Source organism: Echeneis naucrates, chromosome 20 (assembly GCF_900963305.1).
Source record: "Echeneis naucrates chromosome 20, fEcheNa1.1, whole genome shotgun sequence".
In the NCBI taxonomy this organism is placed as follows: Eukaryota; Metazoa; Chordata; class Actinopteri; order Carangiformes; family Echeneidae; genus Echeneis; species Echeneis naucrates.
The window spans coordinates 10,057,445-10,074,310 of NC_042530.1; the positions used below are offsets into that span (position 1 = coordinate 10,057,445).

General features: G+C 39.0%; 1 protein-coding gene across 1 annotated transcript in view; it reads right to left on the reverse strand.

The window, feature by feature from the left end:
• The window catches only part of cntnap2a (contactin associated protein 2a), a 285,019-nt gene that overhangs the window by 158,597 nt on the left and 109,556 nt on the right, over positions 1 to 16,866 (reverse strand). Inside the window, exon 2 of the mRNA XM_029528868.1 lies at positions 3,963 to 4,073. Within this exon, the coding sequence (XP_029384728.1) occupies positions 3,963 to 4,073 (111 nt within the window). The remainder of the gene's footprint in view (positions 1 to 3,962; positions 4,074 to 16,866) is intronic.

Below are 16,866 nucleotides of genomic sequence, written 5' to 3' on the forward strand. Positions count from 1 at the left end.
GTAGCGAACTCTGGTCCGTTTAAAGCAGACCAAACAGCTCTGGTGTGAAAGTGACTTAAGTGGTTGACCAGCTCAACAGCAATGCAAAATGGTTGCAACCAAGGGCTAATCATGTCACTTTTAAGTTGTCTCAGTGAGTATTACAAGCCTCTAGCTTTCTGAGGCTTGCTACATCCTGCAGGAGAGATGGTGGCTTTTACCTGAGAGAAGAGGGCCAAAACTGGTTATTGTCCACACATACCTCAGTGGACCTGTGTAATTAAGGAGAGACCTTTTTTCTGCTCTCTGCTACCAGAAAAGGGATTGCCTCCTTAGTGAAAGAATAAGTTTAGCAGCAAAACTGTTAATCCTGGTTTGGTTAACAAATTTGACACAGCCTTTACCACAAAATACTTCCAAGACTGGAAATGCACCAAGAAAACCAATAATGGCTTCTACGGGCACCACACATCAAAGGAACACCTGGTGTGTTACTCTATTTGAGAGAAAAGAAAGCTTGTTTGCAAGGAAATCTTTGTGTACTTTATGTTTCCTCTATGGGTGATGTCGTGCCGTTCTTGCACACAAATCAGTTGCCACTGAGGAGTAAAGTTAAGGCATTTTATCATATGGAGGATGGGGAAAAAAAATTTTCACGTCTTTGCTGGATTTAAACTTCAAGAAGGACTCCCAGCTGGTATAAACTGGTCTCCTACAAGCTATGAGATCCAGGGTAAGCTCATTTCTGTCATGACAAACATGGCCACAGACTGCAAGGTCCTGTTGTTTGATAGACATTTATTTTGAACTTAACAATTCAGGATGGTGTATGGATCAGCGCTACTCATAACAACAGCTGGACTATTGTTCCAACCCAGTCACAAATTGACTTTTAAAGTTGTCTTCTTAAAATTTTTGGACTGAATGACACTTGCGCTAGTGCAGGATTTGAAGATTCCTCCATTGTGCTGAACAGACATATCCATAAGTAACAGCATGTTTAAATAATGTGGTTAATTTTTTAGGAAACAGGGAGAGCATTTCTCTCTGCTTGTATTAATGAGCAAAGCAATGCCCTATTTAGGCATTTGTACACTAAATGCACCCAAATAGACACAAACAAACAAATAACCAAAAATAAACACACAAAGACATTCATTCACGTAAACCTACACGGTTGTGTGTGACAGCAGTCAGATGAACAAGCATGCGACAGACCAGGGGTCTGGTAACTGGCTGCCACACAGAGGAAGGCTGCCTGCCGGAAAATCGTTATGGCATCATTTTAACTCTCGCTCACACACAGAAAGGCAAAGAACGTGCAGCCAAAATGGATATGCATACAAAAGCACACACCCTCGCACACATACTCGTAGCCTAAAAATCTAATCGCTGTCAGCATTCACAACACAGGCTTAATATGAGTGGTGTGTCCCATTGATTTTGTGCCCCCCTGTTCCATAACACTAGGAGATTGGAGTAGATTGGCTTATCAGCACACACTCATGCCACACTCATGGCACATTTGGCTGCCAAATTGCAGCTGCTCCTCCTTATATTATCACTGTGCGGGTATCATCTTATAATCCTTGAGTCTGTGCTTTTTGGAGAAATTTGTTTGAGCAGTGTGTGCTGCTACAGTATACACTACCAGGCAAAAAACACCTCACATTTTCCAGCTGAAATCTACCTTTTCTTTCCACAATCACAGAGTTTCTACAATTAAAGGAGAGGGCAAACAAACAATTGGATTTTTTGATATTTAAAACAAGGATTCATATTGGCATCCCTCTTTTTTTGGCTTTGTGAATACATGTGTGGCATCCTCAGGTCCCTGGTGCTTTGGTGTTTCACTAATTGAAAGGGCAGTAGTTTTTTGTTGAAATGGACTTTGAGTGGTGTGCAAAACGAGAAAAGCAAGTGTAACTGCAGTCTATTTACATATATTGCACTTGACAGGCTGTTCACTTGTAATCTCCTGTTGTACTAAGTGCTCCACTGTCTTGTACAGAATGTGTAAATATTTCTTTTTAATGTATATATCTTCATGTGACTGGGCATTTCATGAGGCATCTTCTTTTATAGAAGAAAAGTTCAAGTTGGTTTCAAAGAGGAGAACATGACTTTATGACACATTCATTGTCCTTGTCGGTAAGTTTTTTCTTTGGAAGGTACCAAATCCCAGTATTTAACAGGGCCTGGGGCAACATTTTCTAAAAACCTGGCATCAATAAGTTTTGATGTTATCGGGTCTGCTTTTGCTGCTGAAGCATTTATGAACTGTATTTCTTATTTGTAAAAGTTAAACAAAAGTTCCCTTGCACATGTTATCTTACAAACTACTCATTTGATCAAGACAGCCACTTATAATGCCTTTTTGCCATTCCAAATCCTGAAGACAGACCTCCCACTCTCAGCATGTGAGGGGTGGGAGCAGTTCTGTCCACCAAACTGGAGCATCATGCAGGACACACACATGCACAGATCCTGCTCTAATTGATAACGTCAGCGTATAAATGTTCAAGAAGGTACCACATCACTAAGCAGCAGTCGTACTATTACAATCTTAACGTCTCTGCGTCGCACCCTTAACTGTCCCTTTCTATTAATAAACTCTGCATTTTCTTTGTTTTCTCACATCTTTTGCTCTTCCCATCACAGTGTTTTATGTTAAATAGATGACTTTTACAAGGCAAACACACTATGGGGGGCATAAAAATCCATCAGATGAGGTCAGAGTATGTATATTTGCCTTGTACTTTATTTGACATATTTCAGCATGTAGCCATTTTAGCACATTCAATATTAAGTCATCTGTGTTTGTTTTGTTTTTTTTTTGTGTTGTATGCCATTTAGCATTATTTAAATCACTGGCGGGAAAAAACAGGGTTACTTATATTACATATAAATCCTACCAGAAGGGGAGAGAGTATGCAACGAATGGAAACCATAAAATGTCTCTCATACATTCAGATTTAACCACTGTATCCTTAGATTTTTGAGACAGTTGCCTAATTTATTTAGTCTAGGCAATGAATCTTATACTGCCCTTTAGAGGTGAGCAATTCTGCCTTGAGGTCAGAATTTTTATTTTATTTGACTGTTTTGGATTTTTTTATTAATCAGTACATAAACAAACCTTTCTCAGATACATTTGCTGATTCACAAGCCAATTCCAAAAGCGATAAAGCATTTCACTGCAGTTTTACCTTCAATTTACAGTACAAAAACAATCTCCGAAGACCCAGATTTTGATGCCTCAACAATTACATGTTCCCTTAGGACCTCTATCTCTGAGGAGATTAGACAAAAAAAAAAATCTAACAGATGCATAAGTTTGTTTCTCCATTGTACATTCATTGTCGTTGTCAGTAATTGTTTGCTCTTTATTTCTTTCCTTCCTTCTTGTTCATACATATCGTGATTAGGGGAGGAGCAGTCCTGTAGCCGCAGTAATTCTGTTGGTATGATTAAACACACCAGATTACCTTGCCTTTATTTACCAGCTCTGGGCTCAGCTGTAGTGTGACTATATTAGATAGAAAAGTATGAATTATTAATTGTATAAACATAAAGGTGTGTAATTGTCTGGCCCTATCTTTCTTTGCTGTGGACTGATGTGGAAATGAGCTCTCGTCTGACTCACAGAGATAATGACTAGAGCTGAGTTGTGGAGAGAGATACATGGGGAAATGGAAGAGGAAATAAAGAGTGGGAAGTAAAACGAAATAGGGAAAAATCTGAAAAAGGAGCAGGGGGGTGATCGCAACAGTGCAGTACTATGGGGCATGTCACTATATGTTGATTCACTCCTTTATCTCTCAGTGTGTCACCTGTAAAATAATATCTCTAAAGGATGTATGTCCATGTACCTCAATTACATATTTTTCCTGTCTATGTGCAACCATTAATCTGCAAAATTGACATCTGTGAGTGCATGGACATCTTCAGGTTTTCGTGCGTCCCTGTGTGTTTGTGTGTACCTCCTCTCCTGTTGAGCTTGGCATATCCAGGTGCGTATCCATTGGAGAAGACAGATGAGCTGGTGAAGGCGGTGTGAGGCAGGGGAGACGCTAGAGCTTCATCACACTTGGCTGTGGAGAGAGAAAAAAATATAAAGAGTCCCAATGAAAGAGATGCACTTGAGATACAGCACAGGAAGTGAGGAACGAAAAAACTGAAAAAGAAAAAAAAGACAGATTATCTAGAGGAGCAATGAAAACAAACAAACACCAAATGTTGGCATATTTTGTATTAATTAAATAAATGCAAAAAAATGTAAAACATTACCAGTCAAAAGTTTGAACACTCTTTCTGATTCAAATGAATAGGAAACACAGTCTTTTTGTATGGCTTCATTTATTGCATTGTCTGAGAGGAAGTGGCTAAGAGGAAGCAAACATTGGTCACTTGTCCACAACTGCAAGATTGCAAATACAGACTTCTCAGCTCTCAACAATTAGAGAATAATTTCCCATTAAGCAATTTCAAAGGCAAAATTTTGCCTAATTGCAAGCTTTCATTTTGAAAAAAAAAATAAAAAAATAGCACGTGTCAGCTCTCACTCTTGACAGAAGTTGGACCACCATCACAAACTGCAACCCAAGATGAGAGGGTAGCACAAGAGCCCTGACTGCAGGCAGGGCACAAGATGGGGTGGTTGGTCAGCAGCAACTGCACTTTTCCAATGAAACATTACTTATATCAACTTCATAATAAATACCAGCTCAGACAAAATGGTGTTTTTCCTATATGTAACCTTGAATGTAATCATGCAGACCTGAGTGCAGAGACACATTTCCAACTGCTTAGCTGTGTGAACTGCACACATAATGATTTGGAGTAGCCATGAGGAATATAGTCAGAAAGCCCAGAGTTGCTGCTCAGTCCAAGCAGACCTCAATATCAACCCAAAACTCTGCGTGTGTGCACGCACACGCACACGCACACACACACACACACACAAACAAACAGCAAAAAGTCATATTGGACAAATACACAAATATGTATTCTTGACATACACACCCAGTCATGAAGTCACTTTCCTTCCCCTCTTTCAATTTGGCCCTTTCACTCACTCATACGACCAAACAAAAACACACTCGGCTCCTCCAGTACATTAGGCTTCACACATACAGAGAAATTGTGAATGGTCTGTCAGGCCTGGTAGAGGCAGTCAATAGCTCTCTGTCATGTCCTGCCATAAGTGTGTTTGAGTGCGCATGTGCAGCAGTCAGATTTAGAAGAGAGAGAAAAGATTATCTCTCTATGAATGTTTCTGTGCAGTATGCAAACATTTGGAAGTCATAACTTCCTGATCTGGTGGCTTCTTTAACATATCCCTTTTTATTTGGATTAGGATTTTATTTATTTATTTTAGTTTTTTTTGAAAGTCTGAAAATGTGTGTGTTTGTGTAGAACACATCTTGTGACTACGGTAAGTATGCAGACAGAGCTGAATGTGTTTGGGCTTACCTGTGTAAGAAAAGAGCCGTTCTGTTGCGTCTAATTCTTTTCCTAATCATCTTCCAACAAAATAAAGCCAAACAGCCATTGTCTTTTACCTGCTTGTATTGCGATTTTGTCAAATAATAAATATTTGATTTGAAAGAGGAGAGAAACAAAAATAGCGCTTATTAACGTGTGTGGTGGGACCGCTAGGAGACCCCAGTGCGATTGGTTAGCAAGCTGCGCTAACGAGCTAATGCTAGCTGTGCTGAAGGACAGCCTCAGAAAGGAAATGGGCTATGCGCCCCCTGCGGAGAGGAAAAGGAGCCTAATATTTGCTAGGCTATTAGCTTGCGAATGCTAATAATCGCTACTAGTAAGCAGTCTCTCACATTGCATGATTATTGTATATTGTTGGTTGTGGTAAATCAAGATGAATGGTTCATTTATTCTACTGGTTGTTTGCCATTCTACTACAGACTGAACTGCATAGTCAATAATGTACATGCTGTTCTGACAACTATATTTTTATGTTACAGAACCACACACACACCTTTCACACCCTCAACATTTTACTGGACAATGAAGAAGTTTAAAGGACCATCATCGGGACTCTGCATTCTAACCGATGCCCCCCAGTTCGTTATACAGTCCTGATAATAACCTCCACAACACTAACATATTAGCAACCTCGACTTTGGCTTACCTCAAAGAGAAGCACAAAGCTCTGCAGGTAAGGTTAGCGCACAGCAAACAGAGACATTTGCCCTGAGTGCAAACCCCCCAAAAGACTCAACCAAGATGGTGGACAGCAGAGAGGGAGAACTATTTCTATCGTTCGTTTGAAAAGCGACTATGTGACGCGATAGTTCCTATTTCTGACGTCATACATGCGCTCGGCCCCAGTGTTCCGGTCCGATGTATTTGCTACTCTGCTGCTGCTACAGAGTGCAGGACACACTGAAACATTTCAGTCCTATTCAGGCTGCTTCTTATTCATTCACCTACGTGCGGACAATTCCTGTCCTGCAGCTGCAGCCCCAAGAGAGAAATACATTTCTGAGCCGTGACTTTCTCCAGCAGCTCACCGCCATGAAACACAACTGCACAGAGGCTGGGCTGGGTGGGGAGGAATGAATGGAAGTTAATTCCGAGAAAGCGGAATTTAAGGGAATAAAGGTGTGGAGAAAAATACAGTGCATTCCTCCAATGCCTGCAGTTATTTCCTCAGGGCTCTCTTTACCTTATGGTGGGGCAAAAAAAGAAATGCTATGTGAGAAGAATTTAGTGGTCAGATGATGAAAAAGGGATTAGGAAAACAGGCTGCCTGTAATCAACCGCCTAATGTTCCAGGAGAGCCAATGGCTTTTGAAAAAATAACAGCTATCATTTACTGAATTATGTGTGCATGCATGGGTGAGAATGTGTCTTGCTTGTGAAATCAGAAAACCCGAATGGATCCAGGGCCAGCCATTATGGTATAAACCTCTGAAAACTTCCAACTGTAATTTTGATAATGGCAACTTATTCTGAAGCAGCAATACCTCCGGGTACAGTTCATTTCATGTACCCAGTTGGGTGTCTGGATTTAGAGGTAATTTGTTTTCATGTAGCTTGCACTTATTTCACAATTGAAGTATGTAAAGTGTTGGTACTCTGAGTCAGGCCACATCAGCTGACTTAAAACATACACATATATGATTTGGAAATTTAAACAACTGGGTCATTTAAGATGACAGATGTCTCGGAAATAATCGCACACTATATGTTTTCTCTCTGTCTCCATCTACATTTCCACAGCAAATCTGAATTATTTTTTCACACTTTCACTGAGCAATTTCATGTTTTATTACTGGGTTGCATTTTCCCAGTTTTTTACAGATTAAACTTATAAGCAAAAATAAGTAACACTTAAATATGGAAAGAAACGGAAAGACAATTTAGATTTTTATTTTTTACTGTCCCAGTAAAATTCAATTATGAGACTTCTTCCTTTAAATTAGCTACTTTTTTCAGTACGTTAGGTCTGAAATACAAGGGAATAAGTCAATGTTAAATTTCATCAGATTTTATCATTGCTAAAATGTTCAGTGTTTAAGCTCCCTTGAATAAAAAAAAAAAAAAACACGCACACACATAATATAAACATGGCAATGAGCAAGGAATATATTTGCTGTCTCCAAGTGAATTGTTCTGTAAAAGTTATGAAGTTGTCAGTAACAATGTGTCTATTGTTATTTTCTGTGACATTTAATATGTCACAAATATATGTTGTGAATTTCAAATGTTTGAATCAGAAAGAATATCTTGAACAGCTTTCGCTTTCAATCTCTACCAGTAAGCATGCTGGCACGGTCAAGATGAAGAGATGACCAAGAACAACAAAGCACATGGCTGTTAAAAGGAAAAGGCTGGTTGCTGTTGAAGTGAGGCCAGTATTAAAATAAAACCTGCATCTTAAAAAAAAAACAAAACTGAATCATATCTATTTTCAGACATACGGTCACTTTCACAGTTCATTAAATCCAATTCTGTGGTGTTCATTTCGGGACAAAAAAAATAGTGAAGTGATTTTGTCATAAATAATAAATTAATATATGTAAATCTGCATGAATGCAACTGAAATAACAGTACAGCAACTATCACACAACTACTATATGTACCAGGACACCCTGGTACCTTGCTATATGTCTGCACTTTTAGAGCTGAGTTGGGAATTTGAGTTACGCAACAGCCTTGAAATTGCTGCCAATAAATCTGACATTGTCTGTTTTTTAATTTTTCAGCGTCCTTATGGAATTCACCACTCCCAACAAAGATCATAGAATTAGACTGTACATTGTTTCCCACAAAAGTAGAATGCATGTTTGTGAGATGTTTATTTATTTTTTTTTTTTTTACTTGTTACTAATTAGACCTGGTCAGCACAGTCCTGGGGCTTTTCTGGGCTTGCATGTTCTCTCTGTGCCTGTGTGGGTTTCCTCCAGGTACTCCGGTTTCCTCCCACCATCCAAAGACATCATGTTTGGATTAACTGGTGACTCTTAACTGTCTGTAGGTCTGAGTGTGAGTGTGAGTGCTTGTTGGTCTCTGTCTGTCTCTGTGTGTTGGCCCTGTGATGGACTGGTGACCTGTCAGGGTGACCCTGCTCTCACCCAGTGTGAGCTGGGATTGGCTCCAGCACCCACTGTGACCCAGGAACGAATAAGCAGTAAAAGATTAAAGAATGGATGAATTAGTCCTACGATCATGTCCATCAATAATCCACAGATATATCTCACTACCACCTTCCGAAGTACACAGAATGTAGCACTGTGAATTAATTGAAAATAGATTTTATGAGTAAACAAACACCCACATCCTGCATTACAAAATAAACTACAAGTACAGAATTTAATGTAAAAAAAAAAAAAACTTACTGTATTTTTGCCCAGTACCCCATATGATGAATGCAGACTACATGGTCATATTTATTGCTCAAATGTTAAATCATAGATGCTGATATTTGCTCATGTCTAAAGTGCAAAGAAGGGTTCTGTATGTTCTGGTACTTGGGGGCAAGCAAATGACTACAATATCCAAGTGCAAATGTCAGCCTATTCCTCTGAGAGCAAGAGTGATAGTTTTACACATGGTTGTATGATATGAGAGGAAAGAGGAACAGGTAGGGACACAGAGAGGTGCCTGGTAGAGAAAATTGTGAAATAGACAAGGTGAGAAAAAAGGAAACAAGAATAAGAAGACAGGTGAGAGCAAAGCAAAATGTCTGCCTCCCAAAGTCTTCTTCGTGACATTTCCAGCTAGGTAAGTAACTAGGATGTGGAAAAATAGCAACCAGGAGATGTGTCAGCTGGCTGCCACCAGTTGGGACCACAGCCACAGACAGACAGATTTTGGCCAGCTTGTTCAAAGGACTTTACATTGCTGCCACATCTCTGGAGCTAAAGGGAGTTGGATACAAATAGAGCATAATACATCCAAGGTGATATTCATGACATCCTAAAGATCAGTTGGCATAAGATGACAAACTGCAGCAAAAAAAAAAAAAACACAACAACAACAACTAACTTTTGGCAAACTGAATGTAGTATAATAACACAAATGTCTTTAATAAATTGTCATTCCTGCCACATTGGCCCTTCTGGCAAACTGTTCTGCAAACACAGTTTATGGCACAGATGCCAAAGAAAAAGTATATTTAAAAATCAACAGATGATTTTTTTTTTTTTTTTTGCCAGAGTCTCATTTTACACCTGTAAGATAAACCTGGGGATACTAAGTCAGTCAAAACAGAAAATTCATTGTTTGACATTGAAAATGACACTAAAAGAAGACAAAATTAAGCTCTGCTATTGTTATCTAATGACTGTGAAACCATTGTGAGTGGAGTTCTGGTTTGGTGCTGTCAGGTCTGTCCTCTCAACAACATTGAATTGGGATTTAGGGGCTTTTTCTGGACTCAAGTCATGAACACAGTGGAAGCTGTCAAAAGTGCCAACAGCTGCATGGAGATTCAGCGTGACTCACCAAACTGCCAGGGAGTGTGAGAGCCTCCATCTGTGCATGCCTCTGGCCTTTGGTGTGGCTGGACACAGTATCTTATTATACCAATTATGGCTAGTTGTCTGCTTTAAATGACTGAATCAGTAATTGTTTGATCCCCCCCCCCCAAAAAAAAAAAAAAAAATCCTTTACATAATGTGGAAGTGTGTCTCTTTGATAAGAATAAAGGTTGATTAAATACTCTAGATGCACCCCATTTTTACTAACATTAGTGTAACTAAATATCTGTGTTTGCCATTATTTCCTGTTAGGTAATATATCATGATATGTTTAATTTTGCAAGGTAACATAAGATATTTCTTTCAAAATAAAAGTGAAGTTGCTTATATATGCAGGGGTCAAAGGGAAAGAGTTTAAAAACTGGTCAAACGGCCATTCACTAATTTACAAGCAGTTACATACGCATGTGGTCCTGTACACCTGGAATTTCCTGACAGCAGCTCCCCAGTGGGTTTCACAAAGAGGTATAAGACACAAATTAACAGATGTTCTGCAGCCTCTTTAATTGGCATTACAGATGGTTGTACTTTCCATTTGCCACTGTCTTCAGTCTAAAGCGAAAATTGTCAAGTAAACACGTTATTTTCATATACTGACTAAACTACTGTGATAACACGTTAAAAGTGTGAGTTTGATTATGATATGTAAGAGTCATGAAGGAAATAAAGATAAATTCATCTTTCACGGCTTCAACTTGAACTTAACTGTCAAACCACATTGCTTCAAATAAAAGGAAAGAACTGACTGTATTCAGAAGGCTCTATTTAGCAGTGACCTTCAAGTCTTGAAGGTTCTCAGTGTTTTAACACATCACAGTCCAACAAGCATCGGCTAAACAGTCACAAAGCAGACATAAGCTCACTTTTCAAATCAAACAAAGAACAAAGGATATGGCAGACACATTTTCATAAAAGATGCAACAGAGTGGAATTTCACTGCTCTGTAGTCAAGTGCTCAGTGCTAAACAAAATAAGTGAAACCATCAATCAGATGCAGGCACCACACACTAATATGCATACTTCTAGATTCGTTTTTGCCAATGCCTGAAAACTGCCATGTGTTTTTTCCCCACACAATAGTGCTCATTCCAAAAAAAAAAAAAAAAAAAAAAAAAAACTAGAAAAATCACAGATTTTCTGACAGCTTGACTCACCCCTCACTAGATCGCCTGCTGCTCCTAAGAATGAACAACAGATTTCCTGACACTGTACAACCTTCACTCAGGATCTACAAATCATTTATGTCTCAGTGAATCTATCTAACATGTCTTAAGGTTTTGCATAACCTGCGTTGCTTCAAATTCAGCACAAAGTAGAATTTTGCTATTTTGTGTGCAGTGCTCCCAAAGCCTTGTGGCATGAAATAGCAGATGGCAGTGCGCTGAATAACAATCATCTAGACCCCAGGGTGGGAGCCCATTCAATTTCAATTCATAGAATACCCCAGTGGGAATTAAAATGACCATTTAACTCTCTATGACAAGGTGCCAACTTTTCTAAATGTGAAATTTGTTCAGTGAAAAAAAAGAGAGAGAGAGGAGGATTATCACACTTTTACAGAGAAATTCTCTTAGGAATAGATATGACAGACCTTGGCAATTTTCCATTCTGAAATACATTTATTTTAAATAAGAAGATAACAAAGGTTTCACCAATGAAACCTGAAATGCTTAATCCTGACACTAGTATTGGTCTTAGAAATGAGTTGTTTTTTAGCTGTGCTCTTGGAAAAGATGAGCAGCTTCCTCTAACTCTCTCCCTGTCTCTGTTTAGAAATCTATATGGTGTGTATGTGGAACCTGACTCACTTTGCCTGAGGGAGAGGCACATTGTTATTGTAGTCTCCACTTATTCATCTCTCTTACAATTTTTTCACGTCTTTGTGTCCCACCATCTTTATCTTCTGCCTTTTTCCATATCTGTTAGGTAAGTTCATGTGAGTGGGTGAATTTTAAGATGTAATTAACATTTTTTTTCCCCTCTCTCCCTCTTGGAAGTTGTTTTCATTAAAAGCAAAATCTCCTCTAATGCTGCTTATTAACTCTGTACACTTTCACTCTTGCTTATTTCTCTTTCAACACTCCCATCCCCTGCCTTTCCCGACCAACCTAAAACTACCCACAACCACCCCCAGGCTTGCCAGCTCTTTGCTTGAGCCGTTAATCTAAATTTTTTGGTCCAGATTCATTTTTCATGTCTTGGAACCCTCACCAAACAATTTTTGTCAACAGATCTTGCGCCCTGTGCCAATGTGAGCACAGACCAAGCGCATAATGAGATGTTTTGGATGGAGCAACCACACATATAGACAGCCATCCAAACACAAACACACAGACGCACACACATTCTTTTCTGCTATTTGCTATGTTGCAAAACAGTTTCAACAGTTTGACTTAAAAAAACAGGGATCCTAGCTTCATCCAACTACATAAAAAGAAAAGCAGAAACAATGATTGATTCTGAAAAGGCTCATTCTTTTGCCAAATATTTTTTGCGCATATTTTATGCAAAGACAAAAGCTAAGAAACACCTTAGGTACCATTCAAATGCATTATTAAAACTATTAGATTTTCAATGAGTTCTTTGAGACACTGTGTTGGATGGATATTTTACAACCAACATTTGGTCTCAACAATTTTTCTGAACATCAAAAGACACTGTTTATCAGGGCAACATCTCTCAATTTGATGGAGAATTTACATGAACGACTTCAGTGGAAATCAAGTTCTCAGTCTGTCTTCTTTGACCTAGTCTCTATTCCTACCCCCTTGAAAAAAATCCAGAAATCATCTGGCCCTTTTTATTGCCTTGTTTGTAGTTTTTCCAATGATCTATCTATGGACCGTCTGAAATCCAAGGCTCACGGTTAGCCTGGGTAGCACAATAAACCCATGTGAGTCTGCTGTATTCAGCTATTATTTATCTCAGTAATTAAAGGCCTGCTCAGGATGACAGATTCTCATTGTCACTGAGAATCCATGTAGCCTGAGGCTGGTTTATGGGGAGTCTGTGGTGACAGTCCACCCGGCTCCCCCCTTTTGGTTGGACTCCTCTGGTGTTCTGATGCATTTTGTGAAAGAAAATGAAAAGTTGGTAAGGGGTTGTTGTGCAAAAATCCAGTTTTAGACGACAAACTTAAAAAGAGATTGCGAGAAATTAAAAGTGTAAAAAAAAAAGTATGATGAAGTATTAATAGCATCATGTTTTGATTAGTTCAAGTAAACTTTATACATTTTCGTTCATATTCTCTGTAAAGTTCAAAAGAGTTAAGTGTAATGAAGGAAAAAAAAAACCCATTCTGCTTTGTGTCAGCTCTTTGTCCATTTGGGACCTCCCAATAAATTTTAAAAATCCATCTATTATCTATACTGCCTAGCTATCAGGATTGTATAACACAGGACACTGGACACGTCACCAGTCTATCACATATGCAGTTTACAGACACCACCAGACTTAAACATGCATGCCTGGTAGTTATGTGTCATCCATGAATGATTAGTTCATTTTTAACTAATCTCTTGTATGACTCGGGAGTAACAAGTCACCTCCGTGAGTGAGTCGTTCTTTTTTCCGTGGTCCCCACATGCATGCCACAGGCTCAGATTCGTTCACAAATGAGTCTTTCTGCCACATATTCTCTGTGTAGAAATGGGTGATTTGCTCATGATTCTTAAAATAGTTTTTTTGGGTCTGAGTCTCTCGCTCACTTGTCACATGACCGCTGCACATTCTCAGTGTAGGCGTGACTGATTTGTGCACAATCCAAAAGTACGGGTCTTCGGGTTTCTTAGTGATAGGCAAAGTGGTCTCCTTTAACAAAAGCAAACTTGTGTATTTTATGTCAAGTGAAGCAAACCATGTTCCTCTTTAGTGTTTGAAAGCCATGCTTTTTCAGTCATTACTCAAATGACAGCTACAATGCCACACTGGTTCCAACGAACGAAATGAACAAATGACTTGAAAAAAGATTTGTTCATTTAACTGAACAAGATTAAAAGGCCTGAGTCAGTAAAAAGATCTGAACTAATGTCTGGTAAGTAGCTGGAGTAACTGGGGGAACCCATGTAGTTAAAGAGGGAACATGCAAACCTTAGGGCTGGGGTTCGAGCCTTCTTGCTATGTGGCCCATGTGGGCTTTCCAGTACTATCATTATTATTGTTAGAATTATTATTAGCATTTTTCTCATTGCGTATTATTCGAGGGGAAATTGGAAGCTGTAGAAATTTGTTCTCAGACATTGATGTCAGGATATATTCCACACCTTATGTTGAAACTTATCTGTAAAATCTTTCAACGCGTTTCAACATATTCATTTAGTGACAGAAGGTGAAAGTATCTAAACTGCAGCTGATTGAAACTTTTTTTTTTTTCCTTTTAGTTGGTCAGATCATTTATACCTGCTTGTTTCAGTGAATTCTCGACTGGGATTGTTCTGCTTACAGCTGCATGAAGCATAACCCTCTCTCCCTCACCCTCTGTCTGTCATGATACACTCTACCTAAGAGGGGGTGTGTGTGTCAACATGTGCACAGGTGTGTGTTTGTGTGAGCACAAAGAAATTGGAAGTTACAAGTTACAATTCCAGCGAACCAAAATACACACATAAAGGAGAGAGAGAGAAAGAGAGAGAGAGAGAGAGAGAGAGAGAGTATTGTCTTTATGGCACAATGGACAGCAAGTTACAAATTCTAAATACATGATGAGAAAGAAAAGGCAAATAAAGGAAAGTGCTTATGTCTGTGTTTGTATGTGCATGTGTGTGTGCTTTTGTTGTGTGGTTACATTCATCTAGTGTGGCCTGAAGCATGGCTGATAGCTACTGTGTGGCAAGTGGCTCCCGTAACAAATAGGGTGGGTGTGTTAAGGGCTAAATCCATATATGTAAGTGCAGGGCAAATTTGCACCGCAGCTTTTATTCAATTTGCACCCACAATCTGCATGCAATTAGCACCTGATTTACTAAGGGAGCAGCTCATTACACAATCAACGACTGGGACTGCCTTCTACTCTCATTTTATGAGTGCAGGAGAGCACAAAAGCTCAGCAGGATCAGGAAAAGACATTTAAAATATAGTGATTCTTAAATAAAAGTATGTAGTAGTGAAGTAAAAATAATATAACTATGATATTGATAGTAGCAGTTTTAATCAAAGCAAATTAAAAACGGAAGGGATGAAACAGGCATTCAGCAGAGGAACACAGCAGTAGAGAGAGCTGACCCAGCTGAAGAACTGATCCAGCAAAAGCACAGATTTGAACAGGTGGAGCGTGATGGTGTTGATAGGGCCAATAATTCAGCAGAATCCCAAGGTAGTGCATCGTACTGCACACTATAAATGACTGAAAAAAAGAGTGCAATTGTCAGAGAATGCATTAGCAGCTCATACTGCAAAACATCAACACCTTGTCCCTTCATTTGTCTGAAGCGAAATCGATTATGTTTTCATTTAGTTGTGTGTTCAGCTGCCTAGCTTTTTTTTTGTGGTCTTTCACAGAAATTTCAGAAAGGCTCATTCTAGCAAATATATTGTCGTAAGTCTCATTTTAGATTATCTTCCAAACCATAATACACCTGGATAAGAAAACATTTCAAAACAGGCCCATGTGCACTACAGGGGGAGGGGTCAGTCAACACAACAGAATGAACCCAGTCACACCTCTGCTGCATTCTTTGGTTTAATACCTTCACTGTTTATACACAGCGTTCCTCAGACAAAATATATTCATGCATCATGCTAACTCACACACATTAAGACCAAACAAATCTTTAGTTGCCCTAAGAGATCTCAGGAGGTAATTACTGCATTTTTGTGCTAAAATGCATAACAAAGAAAAGGCAGTAGATTGAAGACAGGTTGTTGAACAATGTTCCTAATAACAAAGGATTATTAATTATTTCACATAGTTCCTCAGGTGGGAATGGCTTTCATTTCAGAGTCCATTAAAATGCCATCATGTACAGACCATACTGGGAATGTGGGATTTGGCTTATTGGTAAGTGGGCACAGTGGTTTCAGAGCATATCTAACAAAAACACAAATGCAACGACTGGGTGATTTGGGAACACAACTGGAATAAGAAAAGTCAATAGCTCTGAGGTTAGAAGGTCAGGATGAGGTGTGAACTAGATACTGAACTATATTTATATTTACACGTTAAATGCAGTTGCATGGAATCATCAGGATATTGTTTCCCCACAATGTAATTTGAATACAAATTACTGTGACTGTGAGTGGTTGTCTCTGTCTCTGTTTACACCCTGCGTGGGGTGTACCCAGTGTGAGCTGGGATTGGCACCAGCATCCACTGTGGCCCAGAAACTGAGAAGCGGTAGAAGATGAATGAATGACAAAAATAAAAGGGAGACAGGACAGCAACACCAAATTGACAAGGAAGAAATATTCTCCTTGCTTTGCTTTGAAAGAATATAGGATGAATTGCAGGAAAATAAATGAATGGCGTAATAATCAGATAATTAGCCACTAATGCCAATTATGCAGTTTACAGTATTTACAAAATTAACAGGCTGCAGTATTAATCCAGGAGAGCTGCACGGTTGAGGAATTTTTTGGCTGTCATTCTGTCATTGTAATTAGGGTTGATAAGAACAATCCATCATGGCCAGAAAGTGAAATAAATGAACAATCTTTACTTCCATATAGACTCAGTTACTTTTCTTGAGCTAGTGAAGTAATTTAGCTAATATTAAGTTAAACATGTGTAACTATGCCATGAAGGGTTCGGGTTCGGGTTAGTATTGAGGTGGGGGCACACACAAACACTCTGATATTTATAGTGTTCACAGTATTTCTGAATCAGGACAAAAACAAATTGTACCATGAGTTCCACTGTATTAAGATGTCTCTAAAATATCAG